This window comes from Tamandua tetradactyla, chromosome 16 (assembly GCF_023851605.1).
Source record: "Tamandua tetradactyla isolate mTamTet1 chromosome 16, mTamTet1.pri, whole genome shotgun sequence".
Lineage (NCBI taxonomy): Eukaryota > Metazoa > Chordata > Mammalia > Pilosa > Myrmecophagidae > Tamandua > Tamandua tetradactyla.
In genome coordinates this window covers 82,170,213-82,195,341 of record NC_135342.1, presented here as the reverse complement: position 1 = coordinate 82,195,341, position 25,129 = coordinate 82,170,213, and the positions used below count along the sequence as shown (strand labels likewise).

At 41.3% G+C, this 25,129-nt stretch overlaps 1 protein-coding gene across 4 annotated transcripts in view; it reads left to right on the top strand.

The window, feature by feature from the left end:
* Window positions 1-25,129, top strand: part of KLHDC4 (kelch domain containing 4) — a 107,073-nt gene that overhangs the window by 14,899 nt on the left and 67,045 nt on the right. For 2 of the 4 annotated variants that reach the window (XM_077133247.1, XM_077133248.1), the window contains one exon: window positions 15,415-15,551. The exons of the other annotated variants lie outside the window; for them this stretch is intronic. In XM_077133247.1, coding sequence (XP_076989362.1) covers window positions 15,415-15,551 — 137 coding nt within the window. The remainder of the gene's footprint in view (window positions 1-15,414; window positions 15,552-25,129) is intronic. 4 annotated transcript variants of the gene reach the window in all.

The following is a 25,129-nucleotide window of genomic DNA, read 5'->3' as shown; positions in this document are numbered from 1 at the left end:
TAGGCATTTAGGACAATAAATTTTCCTCTTAACACTGTCTTTGCTGCATCCCATATTTTTTGATATGTTGTGTTTCCATTTTCATATTTACTGTTTTCTCTTGTAATTTCTTCGTTGACCCACTGGTTGTTTAAGAGTTGTTGAGTCTCCATATATTTGTGAATTTTCTAGTAGTCTGCCTATTTTAATTTCCAACTTCATTCCTTTATGATCTCAGTAAGTGTTTTGTATGATTTCAATGTTTTTAAATTTACTGAGACATGCTTTGTGACCCAGCATATGGTCTATCCTTGAGAATGATCCATGAACAGTTGAGAAAAAGGTATATCCCGCTGTTGTGGGGTGTAATGTTCAATGCCTGTTAAGTCTAACTCATTTACGATATTATTCAAATTCTCTGTTTCTTTATTGATTCTCTGTCTAGATGTTGTGTCCATTGATGAGAGTGGGGGACTGAAGTCTCCAACTATTATGGTACATGTGTCTATTTCTCTTTTCAGTGTTTCCCTCATGTATTTTGGAGCATTCTGGATCAATGCATAAATGTTTATGATTGTTATGCCTTCTTATTTATTGCTGTTTTTATTAATATATAGTGTCCTTCTAGGTCTCTTTTAACTGTTTTACATTTGCAGTCTAATTTATTGGATATTAGTATAGCTACTCCTGCTCTTTTCTGATTTTTATTTGCATGAAATATCTTTTCTCAACCTTTCACTTTCAACCTCTGCTTATCCTTGGGTCTAAGAAGTGTTTCCTGTAGATAGCATATAGATTTGGGTCCTGTTTTTTAATCCATTCTGCCGGTCTGTGTCTTTTGATTGGGGAATTTAATCCATTAATATTTAGTGTTATTACTGTACTGGCAGTACTTTCTTCCACCATTTTGCCTTTTGGATTTTATATGTCACATATAATTTTTCTTCTTTTTACCTTTACTGATTGTCTTCATTTCTACACTCTTCTCCACACCTCTCTCATGTGTCTTTTCCTATCTGTCTCTAGTACTTCTTGCAGAGCTGGCCTCTAGGTCACAAATTGTCTCAGTAATTTTTTTGTCTGAAGGTGTTTTAATTTCCCCTCATTTTTGAAGGACTATTTTGCTGGATATAGAATTTTGGTTGGCAGTTTTTTTCTTTTAATGACTTAACTATATCATCCCACTGTGTTCTCACCTCCATGGTTTCTTCTGAGAAATCTGCGCATTGGCTTCCCTTGATTGTGATGGATTGCTTTTCTCTTGCTGCTTTCCAGAGTCTCTCTTTCTCTGACATCTGATGTTCTGATTAGTAAGTGTCTTGGAGTATGTCCATTTGGATCTATTCTGTTTGGGGTACACTGCACTTCTTGGATCTGTCATTTTAAGTCTTTCATAAGAGTTGGGAAATTTTCAGTGATAATTTCCTGTATTAATTTTCTCCTTCTTTTCCCTTCTCTTCTCCTTTTGGGACACCCACAACACATGTATTTGTGTGCTTTATGTTGTCATTCAGTTCCCTGAGTCCCTGCTCATATTTTTCTAATCTGTTTCCTGTTTTCGTTTCCTTGTGAGATTTCAGATGTCCTGTCCTCCAGTTCACTAATCCTATCTTCTGCCTCTTGAAATTTGACGTTGTAGGTTTCCGTTGTTTTTTGCATCTCTTATACTGTGCCTTTCATTCCCATAAGTTCTGTTATTTATTTTTTCAGACTTTCGATTTCTTCTTTTTGTTCATTCCTTGCCTTCTTTATATCCTCTCTCAATTCATTGATTAGGTTTTTTTTAATTAATTAACGGAAAAAAAAGAAATTAACCCAACATTTAGAAATCATACCATTCTACATATGCAATCAGTAATTCTTAACATCATCACAAAAATGCATGACCATCGTTTCTTAGTACATTTGCTTTGGTTTAGAGGAACTAGCAACACAACAGAAAAAGATATAGAATGTTAATATAGAGAAAAGAAATAAAAGTAATAATAATAGTAAAAAAACAAAACAAAACAAAACAAAAAAACCCTATAGCTCAGATGCAGCTTCATTCAGTGTTTTAACATGATTACTTTAAAATTAGGTATTATTGTGCTGTCCATTTTTGAGTTTTTGTATCTAGTCCTGTTGCACAGTCTGTATCCCCTCAGCTCCAATTACCCATTATCTTACCCTGTTTCTAACTCCTGCTGGACTCTGTTACCAATGACATATTTCAAGTTTATTCTCGAATGTCCGTTCACATCAGTGGGACCATACAGTATTTGTCCTTTAGTTTTTGGCTGGATTCACTCAGCATAATGTTTTCTAGGTCCATCCATGTTATTACATGCTTCATAAGTTTATTCTGTCTTAAAGTTGCATAATATTCCATCGTATGTATATACCACAGTTTGTTTAGCCATTCTTCTGTTGATGGAGATTTTGGCTGTTTCCATCTCTTTGCAATTGTAAATAACGCTGCTATAAACATCGGTGTGCAAATGTCCGTTTGTGTCTTTGCCCTCAAGTCCTTTGAGTAGATACCTAGCAATGGTATTGCTGGGTCGTATGGCAATTCTATATTCAGCTTTTTGAGGAACCGCCAAACTGCCTTCCACAGTGGTTGCACCCTTTGACATTCCCACCAACAGTGGATAAGTGTGCCTCTTTCTCCGCATCCTCTCCAGCACTTGTCATTTTCTGTTTTGTTGATAATGGCCATTCTGGTGGGTGTGAGATGATATCTCATTGTGGTTTTGATTTGCATTTCTCTAATGGCCAGGGACATTGAGCATCTCTTCATGTGCCTCTTGGCCATCCGTATTTCCTCTTCTGGTAGGTGTCTGTTCAAGTCTTTTTCCCATTTTGTAATTGGGTTGGCTGTCTTTTTGTTGTTGAGTTGAACAATCTCTTTATAAATTCTGGATACTAGACCTTTATCTGATATGTCATTTCCAAATATTATCTCCCATTGTGTAGGCTGTCTTTCTACTTTCTTGATGAAGTTCTTCGATGCACAAAAGTGTTTAATTTTGAGGAGCTCCCATTTATTTCTTTCTTTCTTCAGTGCTGTTGCTTTAGGTTTAAGGTCCATAAAACCAACTCCAGTTGTAAGATTCATAAGATATCTCCCTACATTTTCCTCTAACTGTTTTATGGTCTTAGACCTAATGTTTAGATCTTTGATCCATTTTGAGTTAAGTTTTGTATAAGGTATGAGATACAGATCTTCTTTCATTCTTTTACATATGGATATCCGGTTCTCTAGGCACCATTTATTGAAGAGACTGTTCTGTCCCAGGTGAGTTGGCTTGACTGCCTTATCAAAGATCAAATGTCCATAGATGAGAGGGTCTATATCTGAGCACTCTATTTGATTCCATTGGTCGATATATCTATCTTTATGCCAATACCATGCTGTTTTGACCACTGTGGCTTCATAATATGCCTTAAAGTCTGGCAGTGCGAGACCTCCAGCTTCGTTTTTTTTCCTCAGGATGTTTTTAGCAATTCGGGGCACCCTGCCCTTCCAGATAAATTTGCTTATTGGTTTTTCTATTTCTGAAAAATAAGTTGTTGGGATTTTGATTTGTATTGCATTGATTGGTAGATCAATTTAGGTAGGATTGACATCTTAATTATATTTAGTCTTCCAATCCATGAACACAGTATGCCCTTCCATCTATTTAGGTCTTCTGTGATTTCTTTTAGCAGTTTTTTGTAGTTTTCTTTATATAGGTTTTTTGTCTCATTAGTTAAATTTATTCCTAGGTATTTTATTCTTTTAGTTGCGATTGTAAATGGGATTCGTTTCTTGATTTCCCCCTCAGCTTGTTCATTACTAGTGTATAGAAATGCTACAGATTTTTGAATGTTGATCTTGTAACCTGCTACTTTGCTGTACTCATTTATTAGCTCTAGTAGTTTTGCCTTGGATTTTTCAGGGTTTTCGACATATAGTATCATATCATCTGCAAACAGTGAGAGTTTTACTTCTTCCTTTCCAGTTTTGATGCCTTGTATTTCTTTTTCTTGTCTAATTGCTCTGGATAGAACTTCCAACACAGTGTTGAATAATAGTGGTGATAGTGGACATCCTTGTCTTGTTCCTGATCTTAGGGGGAAAGTTTTCAATTTTTCCCCATTGAGGATGATATTAGCTGTGGGTTTTTCATATATTCCCTTTATCATTTTAAGGAAGTTCCCTTGTATTCCTATCCTTTGAAGTGTTTTCAACAGGAAAGGATGTTGAATCTTGTCAAATGCCTTCTCTGCATGAATTGAGATGATCATGTGATTTTTCTGCTTTGATTTGTTGATATGGTGTATTACATTAATTGATTTTCTTATGTTGAACCATCCTTGCATACCTGGGATGAATCCTACTTGGTCATGATGTATAATTCTTTTAATGTGTTGTTGGATACGATTTGCTAGAATTTTATTGAGGATTTTTGCATCTATATTCATTAGAGAGATTGGTCTGTAGTTTTCTTTTTTTGTAATATCTTTGCCTGGTTTTGGTATGAGGGTGATGTTGGCTTCATAGAATGAATTAGGTAGTTTTCCCTCCGCTTCGATTTTTTTGAAGAGTTTGAGGAGAGTTGGTACTAATTCTTTCTGGAATGTTTGATAGAATTCACATGTGAAGCCGTCTGGTCCTGGACTTTTCTTTTTAGGGAGCTTTTGAATGACTAATTCATTGATTAGATTTTTGATGAGGTTTTCCATGTCTGTTTGAGCATTCTGAATTAATTGTTTCAACTCCTGAATCTCATTTCAATTGTTGCTTTGCTCCTTTGACTGGGCCATATCTTCAGTTTTCCTAGTATGAGTTGTTATTTTTTTGCTGGCATCTAGACATTTAATTACCTGAATTAGTTTTTCTGGAGATTTTTTTCACCTCTTTAACCTAGAATTTTCTTGCTGGGTGAATTTGTTGTCTATGTGTTCTTTCACATTCAGTTCAGTTTATTCTGGACCACTAGCTTAGGTTTTGTTTAACAGATTAGAGTTTTTCAGTTCTTGTTTTCTTGTTTCTTGCCCTGCCTGTATGGTGCCTTTTTCCCCCCACCCTTAGGAGGGTGTACTTAGGTATTATAGACCCCAGGGGATTTTCCCAGGCCAAACTGGCCTCCTGTCAGGAGGAAAGAGTCACCTGCATCATCAGTTTTCCCTGAGGGTGAGTCCCAGCAGGTTGTAAGATTTTCCTATGAAGCCTCTGGACTCTGCACTTTTCCTATCCTGCCCAGTGTGTGGTGCTTCTCTGCCTGCGCGCCCCCCCCCCCCCAGCAAAGCGGTACCTTTGACTTCAGCACAGTCTCCCTTCTGGGGTGTGGTTGAGACAGAGGAGAGATTGTAGGCCGGCTTTAATTGCTTTAGTTTTCCAGACCCTGTGTCTGAATTCCTTGAGGGAGGGATTCCACCTGAGCTGGGCCCCTCCCCTCTCTTTAGGAAGGCACAGCCTCCAGACCAGCTCTCAGACAAGCTTAATTCTGTCCATGCCTGGGGCAGTTGGAGCCTGAGAAGCCTTGCAGCTGTATCCAACGGGTCGTCAAGCCATAGAAGCAAAACCACGAAAGAGAAAGAGGAAAATCCTTTTCAGAGCAGGACCCGCATTTCTTGTGTTTCTCAGTCAAGAGCTTAAGCTGGTATATTGCTCTGTGTCTCTCCAGGTCCTATGTGGAGGGCTGGGTCCCTTTCAAGTATTACATGCTGTCTGATCCAAAATAACCTGTTTTTTTTTTTCTTTTTCCTTTCTTTTACCGTCTGCCCTGCCCTCTCTGTGCTGGGTAAGAACCAACAACCTCAGCTTTGACTGAGGTTCAGCTTAGCTGGGGGCCTATTTTTAGTTGTCAGAATTTGTTAATTCATTCCACAATTGGAACTTGGTTGTGCTCAGCCCCTGCTCCTGGTAGAGTCCCTTTCCTTTCCCCTCTGGGAAGCAGCCTGTGGGGGAGGGGCACCAGCCTCTGCATTTTGGGGAACCCAGGGTTCCAGGTGGGCTCACAGCCGGTCCAGCTGGTCCAGGCTGGGGTACACTGTGTGTCTGGCCACTGACGTGGCCCCAGCCGTTGTTTTGTCCTGGTTTTGGCTATTTTCCAGCTGCTCTGGAGAATGAACTAAATCCCACACCTCACTGAGGTGCCATCTTGGCCCGATCTCCATTTAAACCATTTTAAGTAGATGATTCTTTGAATTAAGTACATTGACAATCGTGTACATTCACCACTGTCTATTTGCACACTGTTTTCATTACACCAACCAAAACTCACATTCACATAGCGACAACTCCCCATTCCCCAGTACTGTCATCGCTAGTCTCTTTTCAGTCTCTGAATTTTGTACTCTAAGTATTTCATATAAGAGGCATCATAAAATATTTGTCATTTTGTGTCTGGCATCTTCACTCAACGTGATGTCTTTAGAATTCACATGTGTTATAGCATATATTAGCAATTCATCTCTTTTTCTGGCTGCATAGTATTCTATTGTAGGAATGCACCATATTTTGTTTATCCATTCTTTTGTTGATGGACACGTGGTTTGCTTCCTCTTGGCTATTGTGAATAATACCGCTGTGAACTTTGGTGCACAAAAATCTGCCTGAGTCCCAGCTTTCAGTTATTTGGGTATATACCTAGGGGAGAAATGAGTGGGCTTTGTTGTAGTTCCATGTTAGCTTTCTAAGGAAATGCCAAACTGTTTTCCACACTGGCTGTACCATTTTACATTTCCAACAACAGTGTAAAGGGTTTCTGGTTCTCCAAATCCTTACCAATACTTGTTATGTTCAGTTCTTTTAATAATGCCATCCTAATGGGAGTAAAGTAGCATCTCATTGTAGTTCAATTTGTATTTCTCTAATGGCGAATGATTTTGAGCATGTTTTATATACTTATTGGCCAATTGAATATCTTCTTTGGTGAAATGTCTACTCAATTCTTTAGCCCGGTTTTTAAATTGAATTTTCTTTGTCTCGTTGAGTTTAAGAGTTCTTTCTGTATTCTGGAGATTAAACCCTTATAAGATATATGGTGTCCAAATATTTTCTCCCATTCTGTAAGTTATCTGTTTACCTTCTTGATAGTGTCCTATGCACAAAAGTTTTAAATTTTCGTGAAGTCCATTTTCTCTATTTTTTCTTTTGTTTCTCAGGCTTTGGTTTAAAATCTAAAAATCCAAATTGCCTCCTACAGTATCCTGAAGTTATTTCTCTATGTTTTCTTTTAGGAGTTTTATAGTATTAGTTTTTGCATTTAGGTTGTTGATCCATTTTGAATTGGTTTTGGATATGGTGAGGTGTAGAGATGTTACATTCATTCTTTTACATATGGATTTCCAGTTGTCCCTGCACTAGTTGTTAAAAAGACTATTCTTCCCCCCATTGAATGGCCTTGGCACCCTTGTCGAAAATCAGCTGGCCATAGATGTGTGGATTTATCTCTGGACTCTCAGTTCTATTCCGTTGGTCTATATGTCTGTCCTTACTCCAGTACCATACTGTTTAAATCAGTGTAGCTTTATAATAAGTTTTGAAATCAGGAGGTGTGAGCCCTCCCACTTTATCTTATTCAAGATTGTTTTAGTTATCCAGGTCCCTTTGCAATTCCATATGAATTTGATTCGCGTTTTCATTTCACAAAAGCAGCTGCTTGAATCTTGATAGGGATTGCATTTAATTTGTAGATCATTTTAGATAGTATTGACATCTTTTTTTTTCTTAATATGGTTTTATTGAGATTCACTCACACAGCATACAGACCATGTGAAGTACACAATCACTGGCTCATGGTATCGTTACATAGTTGTGTACACATCCCCATGATCAATTTTGGAACATTTTCTTTACTCCAGAAAGGAAATAAAAATAAAAACTAAAACCCAAATCCTCCCATACCCCTTATCCTTTCCCCGCCACCCATTCATTGACTGATAGTATTGGTGTGGTACAATTGTTAACTGTTAATGAAAGAATATTAAAATTTTACTCTTGAGTGGTGTGACAGTGGCTCAGTGGCAGATTTTTTCCCTGCCATGACAGAGACCCAGGTTTGATTCCTGCTGCCTGCCCAAGCAAAAAAAATATATTACTATTAACCGTAGTCCATAGTTTGCAATAGGTAATTTCCCCCCATGTATCCATCTATTATTTTTTTAATCCATATATGTTACTCATCTGTCCAAACTGTAGATAAATGGAGCATCAGACATGAGGTTTTCACAATCACACAGTTAAATTGTGAAAGCTATGTTATTATACAGTCATCTGCAAGAAACATGAGTGCTGGAACAAAAAGCTCTACAATTTCAGGCACTTCCCTCCAGCCTCTTAATATTAATTCTTCCAATCCTTAAATATGAGACACCTTCCCATTTATTTAGGTCTTCCTGAATTTCTTTTAGCAGTGTGTTGTAGTGTTCAGTCTACAAGTCTTTTGCTCCCTTGGTTAAATTTTTCCTGGGTATTTTATTCTTCTAAAAGGAATTGCTGTCTTGATTTCCTCTTCAGGTTATTCATTACTGGGTGAAGAAACCCTGCTGACTTCTGCATGTTTATCTTGCATCCTGCAACTTTGCCGAGTTAGTTTATTAGTTCTGGTAGCTTTCTTACGGTTTCCTTGGCATTTTCTATATATAGGGGCCTGTCATCTTGCAAATAGGGGTAATCTGATGTCTTCCCTTCCACTTTGGATGCCTTTTTATTCCTTTTTCTTGCCTCATTTGCTCCAGTTAGAACTTCTCGTACAGCGTTGGAGTAACAGTGGTGACAGCAGCCATTCTTTCTTGTTCTTGATCTTAGGGGGAAGCTTCCAATTTCTCGTTGTCGAGTATGATGTTACCTTTGGGCTTTTTCATATCTGCCCTTTTTCACGCTGAGAAAGTTCCTTCCATTCCTGGTTGTCTAAGTTTTTTGGTCAAGGAAGTGCTAGATTCTGTAAAATGCCTTTTCTCCATTAATTCAGAGGATTATGTTTTTTTCTTTCATTCTGTTAATGTACTGTGTATTACATTGATTTTTTGATGTTAAACTATCTTTCTCTTCTTGAAATTAATTCTCCTTGGTCACAGTGTATAATCTTTTCAGTATACTGTTGGATTTGGTTTGCTAGTATTTTGTTGAGGATTTTTACATGTGTATTCATAAGGGATATTGGTCTGCAATTTTCTTTTCTCTGCTGTCTTTATCTGTCTTTGGTATCTCTGCTGTCTTTATTTGTCAGGGTAATGCTGGTCTCACAAAATAAGTTAGGAAGTAATCCTTCTTCTTCGATGTTTTGAAAGAGTTTAGAAAGTTTTTCTGTTAAGTCTTCTCTAAATATTTGGTAGATTTCAGCAGTGAAACCATCAGGTCCTGTATTTTTCTTTGTCAGTTTTAATTACTGATTTAATCTCTTCGCTTGTTATAGATTCGTTGAGATTTTCTCTTTCTTCTTGCATCAGGTTAAGCATTTTGTATGTTTCAAAGAATTTGTCTATTTCATCCAGGTTTTCTAATTTGTTAGCATGTAATTGTTCATAGTACTCCTCTTAAACCTTTTTATTTCAGTAAGGTCAGTAGTAATGTCCCCACTTTCATTCCTGATTTTAGTTTGAGTCCTTTCTCTTTCTTTGCTAAAGAATTGTTGATTTTATTGATCTTTACAAAAAATGACGGATATATTGATTCTATTGTTTCTCTACCTTTTCTCTACTCTTAATATTTACTATTTCCTTCCTTCTTCTAACTTTTGATTTAGTTTGCTCTACTTGTTCTATATTCTTTAGATGTGAAATTAGGTTGATTTGTGGTATGTCTTTTTTTTTTTAATGTAGGCATTTAGAGCTATAAATTTCTTTATGAGCATTGCATTTGCTGCATCCCATAAGGTTTGTTGTGGTGTGTTTTGTTTTCGTTCATTTCAAGATATTTCCTAATTTCACTTGTGATTTCTTCTTTGACCCATTGGTTGTTTAATAGTGTATTACAAATTTCCACATATTTTTAAGTTTTCCTTCTATTATTGATTTATAGCTTTATTCTATTGTGATTTGAGAAGATACTTTCTATGGTTTTAATATTTTAATAAATAAAGCCAATTGATAGTTTAGGTAATAACTGGGAAGGAACAATTTATTTCTGCTATTTAGCTATTTGTTTTCTGTATGTCCTGTATGTTTTTTTTTGGTGGGGGAAATGCATGTGCCAGGAATTGAACCTGAATCTCCTGCATGGCAGGTGAGAACTCTACCACTGACCACCCTTGCACCCTGCATTTAGGTGCTTTTCCTGTAGTACACTATTTTGATTCCCTCCTTTCCTTTTCTCTATATTTTTTATTTTCCTAGTAGTTACTGTTAACTACGATGAATATCTTAATCTAGTAACAACCTAGTTTGACTAGTACTGAGCTGGTTTTGGTAGTATGTAAAAGCTCCCTACTCCTATATACCTCTGTCCCTCTTCCTTTATATTGTTCTCGTGTCATGTTACATCTGTATACATTATCTGTCCATTAACAAACTATAAATAAACTATAAATGTTATTTTATACATTTGTCTGTTGGATCATATTGGGTGAGGGAAAGCCCTTCTGATCCCGAAGTACAGTGATACAGGATTTTATCTTTATGTAGTTACCTGTATGAATGTTCTTTATCTCTGCTGTGCCTTTGCGTTGGTGTCCTTTTATTTTGGCCTGGAGGACTTCCTTCAGCATTTCTTGTAGGGCAGGTTTTCTGGTAAAAACCCTTTAAACTTTTATTTATCTGTAAATGTCTTGATTGCTCCTTCATTTCTGAAAGATAATTTACTGGCTAGAGAATTCTTGGTTGACTGTGTTGTTCTTTAAGGACTTTAAGTGTGTCTTCTGACCTCATGGTTTCTGATGAGAAATCCACTTGAATCTTACTGGAGATATGTGAAAAGTCGCTTCTCTTCCTGCTTTCCAAATCCTCTCTGTCTGTGGGCGTTGACAATTTCTCTATAATATGTCTTGTTGTAGATCTCTTAGAGACTGTCCTACTTGAAGTTTGTTATGTGTATATTTATGTCTTCCATCAGATTTGGGAAGTTTTTGGCGTTTCTTCAAATGTTATTTTCTGCCTTGTGTCATTCTTTTGTCCTTCTGGGACGTCAGTGGCGGTTTGCCGGTGCACTTGATGGTGTCCTGTAGTTTCCTCAGACACTTCACTTTTCTCCATTATTTTTCTTTTCTCACACTCAGTAATTTCAGTTGTCCTGTCTTCAAGTTTGCTGGTCCTTTCTTCTACCTGTCCATATCTGCTGTTGAATCTGTCTGATGAATTTTTCATTTCAGTTACAATACTAGAAGTTCCAGAATTTCTGTTTATAGATCTCTGTTATAAATTCTGTTATAAATCCTTGTTATAATTTCCTTTTCTCTTTTTTGTTGTTTATACAGTGTTTTCCTTATTTCCTTTAGTTCTTTGTGTAAGGGTTCTTTCAGCTCATTGAACATATTAACACAGTTGTTTTAAAGTTTTTGACTCATAGTTCCAGTGTATGAGTTTCTGGCAAATTTATTTCTTCCTGTGAATGGGCCATACTTTTCTTTTTGTGTTTGTAACTTTTTGTTGAGAACTGGACATTCTGAATATTAGGTTGTTAGGTCTCTGTAAGTGTTGTTCTCCAACTCCTCTGGGATGGTTAGTTTTGTTGATGTTGTTGAAGGCTGGAGCTGTCAGTTTGTGACTTTTCCAAACTATTTTTGCTCCCAAATGAGGAATGGAAAGATAAAAGAGAGAGAGAAAGGCACTGCCTCTTGAAGACTCTTCTGCCATTTCCCCTGGGGTGGTTGTTGAAACAAGGCCCCCCTCAGAGCCGGCCACCCAGGGATCTGCAGTAGCTGATAAAAAACAGTGAGCAGAGATGAGACCCCTGGATTTCGGAGTCCTTACAGCCCACCGTGGCACCAGCAAGGCGTGCTGGGAGCCGGGGTGCAGCCCTCACAGCTTTTGCCGTGACTGGGGCTGGGGAGGCTGAAATTCACTGTTGTTTACCACAGTTTACCAGCCTCTTCCCCCAGTTCTTCCCTGGGTGCTGCACAGGTTCCGCTAGACTCCAGAGCCCCAGAAGCGGGGATTCAGCAGTTCCTGCCAGTTCAATGCGTGTTTCAGGGGAGAGCCTGGTCCTGGAGCTTCCTATGCCGCCTTCACAAACCCTCCCCTTCCCTTACTTCCTTTGAACTCAAAATGTTCCTTAGGTTTTGGGCCTGCTCTGTTTTCTTTAAAGATCAGTTTTTCCCCCTTGGAACTGTTGGAGCTTTAGATGTGAGGCCTGGCTCGTCCTTAATCATTGTCCCCTGTGACTCCTGTGCTGGGGGGATGGACAGAACAGGCAGCTGGCTGGCAGGACTAGTAGTGGGTGGGGTCCTCAGCCCAGGGAGGGGCCTCCCCATGGAACGTGCCCAGGGTTGGACCCTTACTTCCACCTTCTTTGAGTTCTAACTTGAAGCATTCTTATCTTGCTGGATCCCATTCTCACCATGAAATAAAGCACTGGTCTTTTAGGGGCAAATGAGAAGGTTGTCTCTGATGGGCTGAGGTGGGAAGTTACTCTGGGCCGTTTGTTGAGGAGGCTGGGCTCCCTCACTGAGTGCAGAGTGGACCCTGCGCTGCCCCTGCTGCGCCCGATATGTAGTCAGGCCAGGACTGGGATGGCCTCTGAGTCAGGGTGTCTGGGCAAAGTAGTCCTGCAAGCAGCCTGCACTCACATCAGTTTATAAAGTGGTTGTGTGCTCCATTATGGGGTGCCAGTTCTGTGCCGAAAGTGAGGGAGTCATTGTAGTAGAAGAGACAGAACTCATTGGTATTCATCAAGGCTACCAAGAGATAGAAAGCTTATTTTAAGCTTTCTATCCCACGTGGGCTGTACAGAGGCCTGTTGCTGAGAAGGAAGCCCAGCCTGTGGCATTTTTCCTGGGATTAAAGAGTAAGGACGTTGAATGAGCCCTGAGAGTCCACTGTGCCCCTGCCCTCAGGGTGCCCAGGGTCCCGACACAGGTGTGTAGATGGCCTGAGTCTACAGTGTCCCTGCCCTCAGGGTGTCCAGGGTCCCGACACAGGTGTGTAGATGGCCTGAGTCCACAGTGTCCCTGCCCTCGGGGTACCCAGACTCCCGACACAGGTGTGTAGATGGCCTGAGTCTACAGTGTCCCTGCCCTCAGGGTGTCCAGGGTCCCGACACAGGTGTGTAGATGGCCTGAGTCTACAGTGTCCCTGCCCTCGGGGTGTCCAGGGTCCCGACACAGGTGTGTAGATGGCCTGAGTCTAGTGTCCCTGCCCTCGGGGTGTCCAGGGTCCCGACACAGGTGTGTAGATGGCCTGAGTCCACAGTGTCCCTGCCCTCGGGGTGCCCAGACTCCCGACACAGGTGTGTAGATGGCCTGAGTCCACAGTGTCCCTTCCTTGGGGTACCCATGGCCCTGTAACTAGATGCCCAGACTCCTTTCTTTTTCCATGTCTTTTGATTTCTGCACCAGCTTTGAGGGCAAGCTGTGAGTCCAGTTTGGCTGGAGTAGCCTTCATCTAGGGAACCAGGGGCAGCTCTGTGCGCTCTGCTGCAGGAAGGTGGGGGTGCCCTGCTTTCAGCCTCACTCCCTTGCCCTTCAGCACTCGGCAGGATCTCCTGTTCTCACTTCCAGGTTCACTAGAGGGTCCTATTTGTTTCTTGTGGAAGGACTGCTGTCTAAAGCTTAAAGTATCTTTTATTAAAGTAACAAGAAATCATTCCCAGACTATCCCTGTGGCCGACTGAGAGTAGAAACAGGCAGGTGCTTGGGTGTGTGACACGTGTGGGCTGGCATAGGTGTCACTGGACCCCTGGCTGACCACGGTTCCCATGCCGCACCCAGCGGGTCGAGGAGGTGGCTGAGCTACCCACTGAGAGATTGTGTGGTTTGGCAGGGGCTGCCTGTGTGTCCAGCTGCCAGGACTGGGTCCATGCTAAAGCACCCCACGACGAGATCTGAGTGCGAGATGACATGAGGTCTGCTCTGTGCATGTCTGGGAGAAAGAACCCAAGGCCTAGCCTGCTCCCTGGGCCTGTGCATTGTGTGGGATTGCCTTCTGGGCTGGATCTTGGATGGCGTGTTGTTTAATCCTCACGGATTGCTCATAGGATTGTGCAACACATTAAACCTTTCCTGCTGACTTTCGAATCATCTTGATTCTCGAGAAATGGGATTTTAGGGTACATGACCAAGCCCTGTCCTGGAGACGCGTGGAGGTGCCGGTCCGTGGTGGGGAGAAGCAGCAAGGCCCCACTCCTCTGAGAAGGAGGTAGCCTGAGGGCAGTGAGTTGGGAGGAAGGAGATTGACTTGTGTGTAAGGTGTTCGTGTGTTTAGGAATACACAGTTCAGAGGAATAGATTAGCCCTTGTTGCGGTTTGGGAGTTCAGGAGTAAACTGTTGCAGTTGAATCATCATATGTTGCCAAGAACTTGTGAGCTGGAAGGGGCAGGGTTACCTCCCACACATTGCCGGCACAGTTGACCTGGACTGTGGCAGGTGTGTGGTATGCGTGACAGGATGGGACATGTGCTGAGTGGTGGCCTCTGTCAGAAACGTTCCTGCCAGGCCAGGAAGGCCTTGGAGAAGGCCCCTCCCTAGAAGCCTGGGCTGAGGCCCTTGAATGGGGTGTGGCTGGGGTGCTGGGACAGGCCCAGCGGGGATCTGGGGGAGCTGTCCCTCCTGTCGGAATACCTCTTGTGTCAGAAGGAAATGCAGCACCCTTGGCCTGGGGAGGGCGGACTCTGGGGTGCAGTCCTGGTGCTAGCACTCCTGCTCTGTGCCAAAAGACCCCAAGCCGGTGGGGGTGGCTCCTCGCCTAGCTCCTTGCCTGTGAAGTGCTGTTCCCTGGAGGCGGGGTGTGAGGACAGGGCTCAGGCTCATTTTGGCAGAGGGCAGCAGCTGTGCCTGTGCACAGGTGGGACTGCCTCTCTACCACCTCACAAGGTCTTGGCAACACATGATGATCCAGCTTCTCACACCCAGGCCCCGAGGCTGCTTTCCTTTACTGCATCCCGTGCCTTTTGTAGGCTGCACTGTACCTGCCTGCTTCTCTGCTGAGATGCCCTGTGGGCAGCTCGACTGGCAAGGCTGATCTGTGGCTTGCCCGGCACCTCCCTCCCAGCACAGTGCCTACCCCATAGGTGTTGGTGGGAGGTAGAATCCCCACTCTGGATGGCGATGCTTACGGGAGAATGCCGGAGAAGGCCGTGGAATGTTTTCAGTCACCTGTGCAGTCTCTTCCCCTCAGACACAGGATTTCCTTTCCAGGTGAGCCCTGTCTCATGATAAGCGAGCCCAGGGCCCGGCCACACCAGATGCTTATCGAGGCTGGGGGTGTGGGGTTATATTCAGACGCCATGGTTGCAGAGCTGGCCAAGCAAGAGTCCGTGCTGCGTGCTGCAGTGTGGTTGTGTCCTCACAGTGTCCTCTCTCTCTTAACAGGCTGTGGTGGTATCTCAAGGTGGTGGACAGCTCTGGGTGTTTGGAGGAGAGTTTGCTTCCCCGGATGGAGAGCAGTTCTACCACTACAGGGATCTCTGGGTCCTACATTTGGCCACCAAGACCTGGGAGCAAGTCAAGTAAGATGCTGGGCACAAGCCTAGCCCTGTGCTTTGCTTTCTCTTGTCAGGGTGGAAGGACTGTAGCTCTTAGAATCCCAGAGCCACACAGGTTGGGAGACTGAGAAGTCAGGGAGGTCTCTGCTTTTGTGCGCTGGGCCTCTGCATCTTCATCCTGCAAAGCCTGTGCTGAGGTGGGTTGACAGCTGCCTGGCTTTGCCTGAGGGCAGTGCCCCCAGGGCTTGGAGCAGTGCTGCCTGCTGTGTCCCTTTCCTCCTGGTGTCAGTTTCTACCTTTGTCATGTCACGGCGCTGTTCTCCCTAGCGGGCCGTTAGGTTTTGAACCTACTGGAAGTGGAGCTGTTCCCACAGAGACTGCATTTACTGAGAGGGCGTGCCCTTCCTGTGACTGGTGGAGGTCGAAAGAGTCGGGCTGGCGAGGGGGGAAGGGGAGGCCTCTGCGTGCCCTTCAGTCCACGGGGCGACGCTGTCGGTGCTTGATTTCTGCCTCTGGATGATGTGCTCGTGTGCAGCCCCTGGACCAGGGCCTCGGGTCAGTCACTGCTGACTCTCTCTGACGGGCCGTGTGCCTGTAAATTATTTAAGAAGAGAAATGGCACAATCCCAGATTAGGCTAGAGTGGATCAGCGTGATTGCTTCTAGGGTGGCTGGGACCCATCGCCTGGACTGGCATGTCCCAGTGACCTGGCGTCAGCCCTGCTCTTCCAACCACAACTGTGTGGTGCCACCCACTCCTTTGTCGCAGGGAGACGAGCAGTTGTGTTAAAGAATTTCATGGTAATGTGGAGGCTCTTTCAAGGCCCTGAACCTCAATTGGGTGGTGGGGGAGACTCTCTGGACATTGCTTGGGACTTGAATGAGCATTGTGGGGTGGTCTGGTCTTCCTGTCCCGTAACCTGCAGTGTCATGCTAATACACAGTGGTTTGTGGTGCATGCAGGCAGTGCCGGCAGCTTCCCTGGGCTCCTGCTGCTGGCTACAGGAAGGCTCAGTTGTAGTCACAGCCAAGCAGAGCCTGGTCTGACGTGTGCCGCTAGGGCTGCCTGCGCCCCATTCTTGCTTCAGGAAAGGCCCCTCTCAGTGGGCACAGCAGTCAAGATGTTGTCATATTGAAATTGATTTCTTTATGTATTTGTTGAAACTTAGTCATTTCCCCTCTGTTTACAAAGTATTTAGGTCCAGAGCCTGTAATCTTTTCGGCCCTCTGGCTCTGCTTTGATGCTCCTTTCAGAGCCCAGGTATCTGTTTGTTCATTTGTTCACTTCTGGAACTTGACTCTCAGTATTTTCATAACCTCTTCATCAGCCGAGGTTGCTTCTTTTCCATGATTCCCAGGTCAGGAGTGGGAACGCTCGTGAGAGCATGTAGGCCTGGTGTCCTTGTGACCGGCAGCCAGGCCTTGTGTCCTTGTGACCAAACCCTCCTGTGGGACGATGATGCCTGAGCTGTGGGGCCTGCTCTGAAATATGAACTCTCTCTTTTGGCCTTTGAGTCTTTCAAGCCCTGGAACACATGTAGCTATTTGACCTTTCCAGCGTTGCATGAAAGCACTTTACAGGTGGGGTCCCTTGGCAGGCAGCCTGGGATGCCCACCATGGCCAGGGCTTAGTTTGGGCCGTGACAGTTGCCTGTTGAGCCGCCTTGCCATGCTGCCAGCTTGGTGGTGCTCGGACACATTTAGCATGTCTGTGTGAAGAAAGAAAGCTTCTTTAATGAGCAGTCATTCCTGAATACTTACTAGAATTAAAATGTGACACTTTTTAGAGGTATATTGTGAAAACGATCGAAAGACCTAGTTTAATTCTGCAAAAAGAGACTTTAATTTAACCCTTTGCGTTTAACCCTCAACTTCAGTTATAGTTAAGATGGTGGGCTGGAAAAAAGTTGTATAGTTTTACTTTTTTGTTGTTGTTTTTTTCCTAAATAGCCACTTATTGAGCCTTGTCTCTCAGGTGATGATTTCTGGCTCTGCTTGGCTAAGGTAACCATTGGTAAAGGAAGGTGGGTAGGTGAGATGGAGAGACAGCCCAGCCATGTCTGAAGCCACAGTGTAGGGAAACCATTAGTTTCCCTACTAATGTTTTTACATAGCCATTAGTCTCTGAGGGGAGGTAGAAGGGTGCTGCTCTCTGATTAAAAAGGTGCAGGCTCTTTTGAGTACAGATTTAAAAGTCAGAAGATTGAGAGTCTGCTCCCAGCTTTGCCTTTTTATTTTGTTGGCCAGGAGATTTTAAATGAGTACTACAATTTCTGTGTTTCTGCTGTTGAGCAAAATTCTGTTACTCCTACTTAACATCTTTGTGGTTATAAGGTGCTATACATTTTAGGCTTGTTTCATGTTAAGGCCCCTGATGAGCTGGTATGCATGAAATAATGATTGGTGGGAAATACCCATTTTCCTTTCTGTCTTGTCTCCCACCCTTAGGCATCTTGGTGTCTGTTTTGGCCTCACGAAATGCTCAGTGGTCTTGACCTACCCTGGCCCCCTGCCCCTTCCTCTCTCCAGCCTCCCCTAGATGTTGTCCTTAAGACTGCTGATAACAGCGTACCTCCCACATAGCCCTTCTTGCTGTTCAATTATGTGTGTACAGCATCATCTATAGGATACAGGCTTATCTTTTCTTTCTTAGTTTTACATATTAAGCCTTTAAAAAATATGAGCGATGAAGAAATGGTCTGAGTAAAGGCCTTTGTGGCCCAGAAGTGTTGACAGAGCATCTGTGCCTGGGAGCGGCCTGCTGTTAGAGGCGAGCCTGGGCCCTTGAGTAGGGGCCCTGCCAGGGCAGAGGAGGGACGTCAAACCATAGCCTGGGGCCAGCCTAGGTTCTCGGGGCAGGATGTCCCCAGCGAAGTGTGTCCACCTTCTCGCATCTGTCTTTCTTTAGCCTGACTATAAGATATTTCATACAGGCAGAAGTTTGTTCTACATGTACACTTTAATGATAAAACATCCTTAAACCAACCACTCAGCTCAGAAAATAAACCCCACACCAGCAGCTTTGCAGGTCTGGTGCCAACCTGTGCCCTATCTCCTTGTCTTCCTTCCTTCCTTGGTTTTCAATACTCTGGTTTCTGTGTTTATTATTCTCTTGGTTTCTTCCAGCATGGTTTCTTCACCATGCACATATGTGCAGGTATCCCTAACAGTATATTTTTGGAGTTTCTTCTTTTTTCAATTTTTTTAAACTTTTTTTATTAATTAAAAAAAATTAACAAACAAAACATTAAGATATCATTCCATTCTACATATACAATCAGTAATTCTTAATATCATCACATAGTTGCATATTCATCATTTCTTAGAACATTTGCATCGATTTAGAAAAAGAAAAAGACGACAGAAAAAGAAATAAAACGATAACAGAGAAAAAAAGATTATACACACCATATCCCTTACCCCTCGCTTTCATTTACCACTAGCATTTCAAACTAAATTTATTTTAACATTTGTTCCCCCTATTATTTATTTTTATTCCATATGTTCTACTCTTCTGTTGATATAGTAGCTAAAAGGAGCATCAGACACAAGGTTTTCACATTCACAGAGTCTCATTGTGAAAGCTATATCATTGTTCAATCATCATCAAGAAACATGGCTACTGGAACACAGCTCTAAATTTTCAGGCAGTTCCCTCCAGCCTCTCCGCTACATCTTGAACAACAAGGTGATATCTACTTAATGCATAAGAATAACCTCCAGGATAACCTCTCAACTCTGTTTGGAATCTCTCAGCTGTTGACACTTAGTCTCGTTTCACTCTTCCCCCTTTGGTCGAGAAGATTCTCTCAATCCCTTGATGTTAATTCTCAGCTCATTCTAGGGTTTTTCTCAGTCCCTTGATACTGAGTCTCAGCTCATTCCAGGATCTCTGTCCCACGTTGCCAGGAAGGTCCACACCCCCGGGAGTCATGTCCCACGCAGAGAGGAGGAGGGTGGTGAGACTGCTTGTCATGTTGGCTGGAGAGAGAAGCCACCTCTGAGCAACAAAAGAGGCTCTCTTGGGGGTGACTCTTAGGCCTAAATTTTAAGTAGACTTGACCTATCCTTTGTGGGGTTAAGTTTCATGTGAACAAACCCCAAGACTGGGGGCTCAGCCTATAGCTTTGATTGTCCACACTGCTTGTGAGAATATGAAGAATTCACTTGGGGAAGTTGAATTTCTCCCCACTCTCACCATTCCCCGAAGGCGGCTTGCAAATGCTTTTCCACTCACTGATCGAATCACTCTGGGATTCATCGGGGCATCACTCTGGACAAACCAACAAAATCTCATGTGCTACCTGAGATTCCAAGTACTTATGGTGTTCAATCAAACTATCTACATAAGTTATATTAGGAAATGCACAGTCAAAATACAAATTTTGTAACAAATAAACATTTTTTGCTTTAGTCTCACACTTAAGGTGACATTTTAAAATATTAATTACCATCTATTTTCAGTACCCTGCAATAATGACATTCCTTTGTTCTCATGCAAAAACATTTTTAAAATTGTACCTTATACATTTCACTATTATTATACACTCTAGGCATTACTAGATTATACCATCTCGATCTTTACTATCTATCTTTCTTTCTGATTTCATTTATGTCCCCAGCTATCCTCCCTCTATCATTCTCACATGCAGCTTCATTCAGTGTTTTAACATGATTAGTTTACACTTAGGTATTATTGTGCTGTCCATTTTTGAGTTTTTGTATGCAGTCCTGTTGCACAGTATGTATCCCTTCAGCTCCAATTACCCATTATCTTACCCTGTTTCTAACTCCTGCTGGACTCTGTTACCAATGACATATTCCAAGTTTATTCACTAATGTCAGTTCACATCAGTGGGACCATACAGTATTTGTCCTTTAGTTTTTGGCTGGACTCACTCAGCATAATGTTTTCTAGGTCCATCCATGTTATTACATGCTTCATAAGTTTATCCTGTCTTAAAGCTGCATAATATTCCATCGTATGTATATACCACAGTTTGTTTAGCCATTCTTCTGTTGATGGACATTTTGGCTGTTTCCATCTCTTTGCAATTGTAAATAACGCTGCTATAAACATTGGTGTGCAAATGTCCGTTTGTGTCTTTGCCCTTATGTCCTCTGAGTAGATACCTAGCAATGGTATTGCTGGGTCATATGGCAATTCTGTATTCATCTTTTTGAGGAACTGCCAAACTGCCTTCCACAGTGGTTGCACCCTTTGACATTCCCACCAACAGTGAATAAGTGTTCCTCTTTCTCCACATCCTCTCCAGCACTTGTCATTTTCTGTTTTGTTGATAATGGCCATTCTGGTGGGTGTGAGATGATATCTCATTGTGGTTTTGATTTGCATTTCTCTAATGGCCAGGGACGTTGTGGATCTCTTCATGTGCCTTTTGGCCATTTGTATTTCCTCTTCTGATAGGTGTCTGTTCAAGTCTTTTTCCCATTTTGTAATTGGATTGGCTGTCTTTTTGTTGTTGAGTTGAACAATCTCTTTATAAATTCTGGATACTAGACCTTTATCTGATATGTCGTTTCCAAATATTGTCTCCCATTATGTAGGCTGTCTTTCTACTTTCTTGATGAAGTTCTTTGATGCACAAAAGTGTTTAATTTTGAGGAGCTCCCATTTATTTATTTCTTTCTTCAGTGCTCTTGCTTTAGGTGTAAGGTCTATAAAACCACCTCCAATTGTAAGATTCATAAGATATCTCCCTACATTTTCCTCTAACTGTTTTGTGGTCTTAGACCTAATGTTTAGATCTTTGATCCATTTTGAGTTAACTTTTGTATAGGGTGTGAGATACGGGTCCTTTTTCATTCTTTTGCATATGGATATCCGGTTCTCTAGGCACCATTTATTGAAGAGACTGTTCTGTCCCAGGTGAGTTGGCTTGACTGCCTTATCAAAGATCAAATGTCCATAGATGAGAGGGTCTATATCTGAGCACTTTATTCGATTCCATTGGTCAATATATCTATCTTTATGCCAGTACCATGCTGTTTTGACCACTGTGGCTTCATAGTATGCCTTAAAGTCAGGCATATTATGAGAGACCTCCAGCTTTGTTTTTTTTCCTCAAGATGCTTTTAGCAATTTGGGGCATCCTGCCCTTCCAGATAAATTTGCTTATTGGTTTTTCCATTTCTGAAAAGTAAGTTGTTGGGATTTTGATTGGTATTGCATTGAATCTGTAAATCAATTTAGGTAGAATTGACATCTTAACTATATTTAGTCTTCCAATCCATGAACACGGTATGCCCTTCCATCTATTTAGGTCTTCTGTGATTTCTTTTAACAATTTCTTGTAGTTTTCTTTGTATAGGTCTTCTGTCTCTTTAGTTAAATTTATTCCTAAGTATTTTATTCTTTTAATTTCAATTGTAAATGAAATTTGTTTCTTGATTTCCCCCTCAGCTTGTTCATTACTAGTGTATAGAAACACTACAGATTTTTGAGTATTGATCTTGTAACCTGCCACTTTGCTGTACTCATTTATTAGCTCTAGTAGTTTTGCCTTGGATTTTTCAGGGTTTTCGACATATAGTATCATATCATCTGCAAACAGTGAGAGTTTTACTTCTTCCTTTCCAGTTTTGATGCCTTGTATTTCTTTTTGTTGTCTAATTGCTCTGGCTAGAACTTCCAACACAGTGTTGAGTAACAGTGGTGATAGTGGACATCCCTGTCTTGTTCCTGATCTTAGGGGGAAAGTTTTCAATTTTTCCCCATTGAGGATGATATTAGCTGTGGGTTTTTCATATATTCCCTTTATCATTTTAAGGAAGTTCCCTTGTATTCCTATCCTTTGAAGTGTTTTCAACAGGAAAGGATGTTGAATCTTGTCAGGTGCCTTCTCTGCATGAATTGAGATGATCATGTGATTTTTCTGCTTTGATTTGTTGATATGGTGTATTACATTAATTGATTTTCTTATGTTGAACCATCCTTGCATACCTGGGATGAATCCTACTTGGTCATGATGTATAATTCTTTTAATGTGTTGCTGGATTCGATTTGCTAGAATTGTTGAGGATTTTTGCATCTATGTTCATTAGAGAGATTGGTGTGTAGTTTTCTTTTTTTGTAGTATCTTTGCCTGGTTTTGGTGTGAGGGTGATGTTGGCTTCATAGAATGAATTAGGTAGCTTTCCCTCCTCTTCAGTTTTTTTGAAGAGTTTGAGCAGGATTGGTACTAATTTTTTCTGGGATGTTTGTTAGAATTCACAAATGAAGCCGTCTGGTCCTGGACTTTTCTTTTTGGGAAGCTTTTTAATGACTGATTTAATTTCTTTACTTGTGATTGGTTTCTTGAGGTCATCTATTTCTTCTTGAGTCAAAGTTGGTTGTTCATGCCTTTCTAGGAACTTGTCCATTTCATCTACATTGTTTTATTTATTGGCATAAAGTTGTTCATAGTATCCTGTTATTACCTCCTTTATTTCTGTGGGGTCAGTGGTTATGTCTCCTCTTCCATTTCTCATCTTATTTATTTCCATCCTCTCTCTTCTTCTTTTTGTCAATCTTGCTAAGGGCCCATCAATCTTATTGATTTTCTCATAGAACCAACTTCTGATTTTATTGATTTTTCTCAGTTGTTTTCATGTTCTCAGTTTCATTTATTTCTGCTCTAATCTTTGTTATTTCTTTCCTTTTGCTTGCTTTGGGGTTAGTGTGCTGTTCTTTCTCTAGGTCTTCCAAGTGGACAGTTAATTCCTATATTTTTGCCCTTTCTTCTTTTTTGATATAAGCATTTAGGGCAATAAATTTCCCTCTTAGCACTGCCTTTGCTGTATCCCATAAGTTTTGATATGTTGTGTTTTCATTGTCATTTGCCTCGAGATATTTACTGATTTCTCTTGTAATTTCTTCCTTGACCCACTGGTTGTTTAAGAGTGTGTTGTTGAGCCTCCACATATTTGTGAATTTTCTGGCGCTTTGCCTATTATTGATTTCCAACTTCATTCCCTTATGATCTGAGAAAGTGTTTTGTATGATTTCAATCTTTTTAAATTTGAGACTTGCTTTGTGACCCAGCATATGGTCTATCTTTGAGAATGATCCATGAACACTTGAGAAAAATGTGTATTCTGCTGTTGTGGGGTGTAATGTCCTATAAATGTCTGTTAAGTCTAGCTCATTCATTGTAATATTCAAATTCTCTGTTTCTTTATTGATCCTCTGTCTAGATGTTCTGTCCATTGATGAGAGTGGGGAATTGAAGTCTCCAACTATTATGGTAGATGTGTCTATTTCCCTCTCAGTGTTTGCAGTGTTTGCCTCATGTATTTTGGGGCATTCTGGTTCAGTGCATAAATATTTATGATTGTTATGTCTTCATGTTGAATTGTTCCTTGTATTAGTAGATAATATCCTTCTTTGTCTCTTTTAACTGTTTTACATTTGAAGTCTAATTTGTTGGATATCAGTATAGCTACTTCTGCTCTTTTCTGGTTGTTATTTGCATGAAATATCTTTTCCCAATTTTTCACTTTCAATGTATGTTTATCTTTGGGTCTAAGATGTGTTTCCTGTAGACAGCATATAGAAGGATCCTGTTTTTTAATCCATTCTGCCAGTCTATGTCTTTTGATTGGGGAGTTCAATCCATTAACATTTAGTGTTATTACTGTTTGTGTAGTATTTTCCTCTACCATTTTGCCTTTTGTACTTTATATGTCATATCTAATTTTCCTTCTTTCTAAAATCTTCTCCACACCTCTCTCTCCTGTCTTTTCGTGTGCTCCCTTTAGTATTTCTTGCAGAGCTGGTCTCTTGGTCACAAATTCTCTCAGTGACTTTTGGTCTGAAAATGTTTTAATTTCTCCCTCATTTTTGAAGAACAGTTTTGCTGGATATAGAATTCTCGGTTGGCAGTTTTTCTCTTTTAATAATTTAAATATATTATCCCACTATCTTCTCGCCTCCATGGTTTCTGCTGAGAAATCTACACATAATCTTATTGGCCTTCCCCCTTGTATGTGATGGATTGCTTTTCTCTTGCTGCTTTCAAGATCCTCTCTTTCTCTTTGACCTCTGACATTCTGACTAGTAAGTGTCTTGGAGAACGTCTATTTGGATCTATTCTCTTTGGGGTGCACTGCACTTCTTGGATCTGTAATTTTAGGTCTTTCATAAGAGTTGGGAAATTTTCAGTGATAATTTCTTCCATTAGTTTTTCTCCTCCTTTTCACTTCTCTTCTCCTCCTGGGACACCCACAACACGTATATTTGTGCGCTTCATATTGTCATTCAATTCCCTGAGTCCCTGCTCATATTTTTCCATTCTTTTCCCTATAATTTCTGTATCTTGTCGGATTTCAGATGTTCCGTCCTCCAGTTTACTAATCCTAACCTGTCTCTTGAAATCCACCATTGTAGGTTTCCATTGTTTTTTTCATCTCTTCTACTGTACCTTTCATCCCCATAAGATCCGTGATTTGTTTTTTCAGGCTTTCCATTTCTTCTTTTTGTTCGTTCCTTGCCTTTTTCATATCCTCCCTCTATTCATTGATTTGGTTTTTGATGAGGTTTTCCATGTCTGTTCGTATATTCTGAATTAGTTGTTTCAGCTCTTCTATCTCATATGAACTATT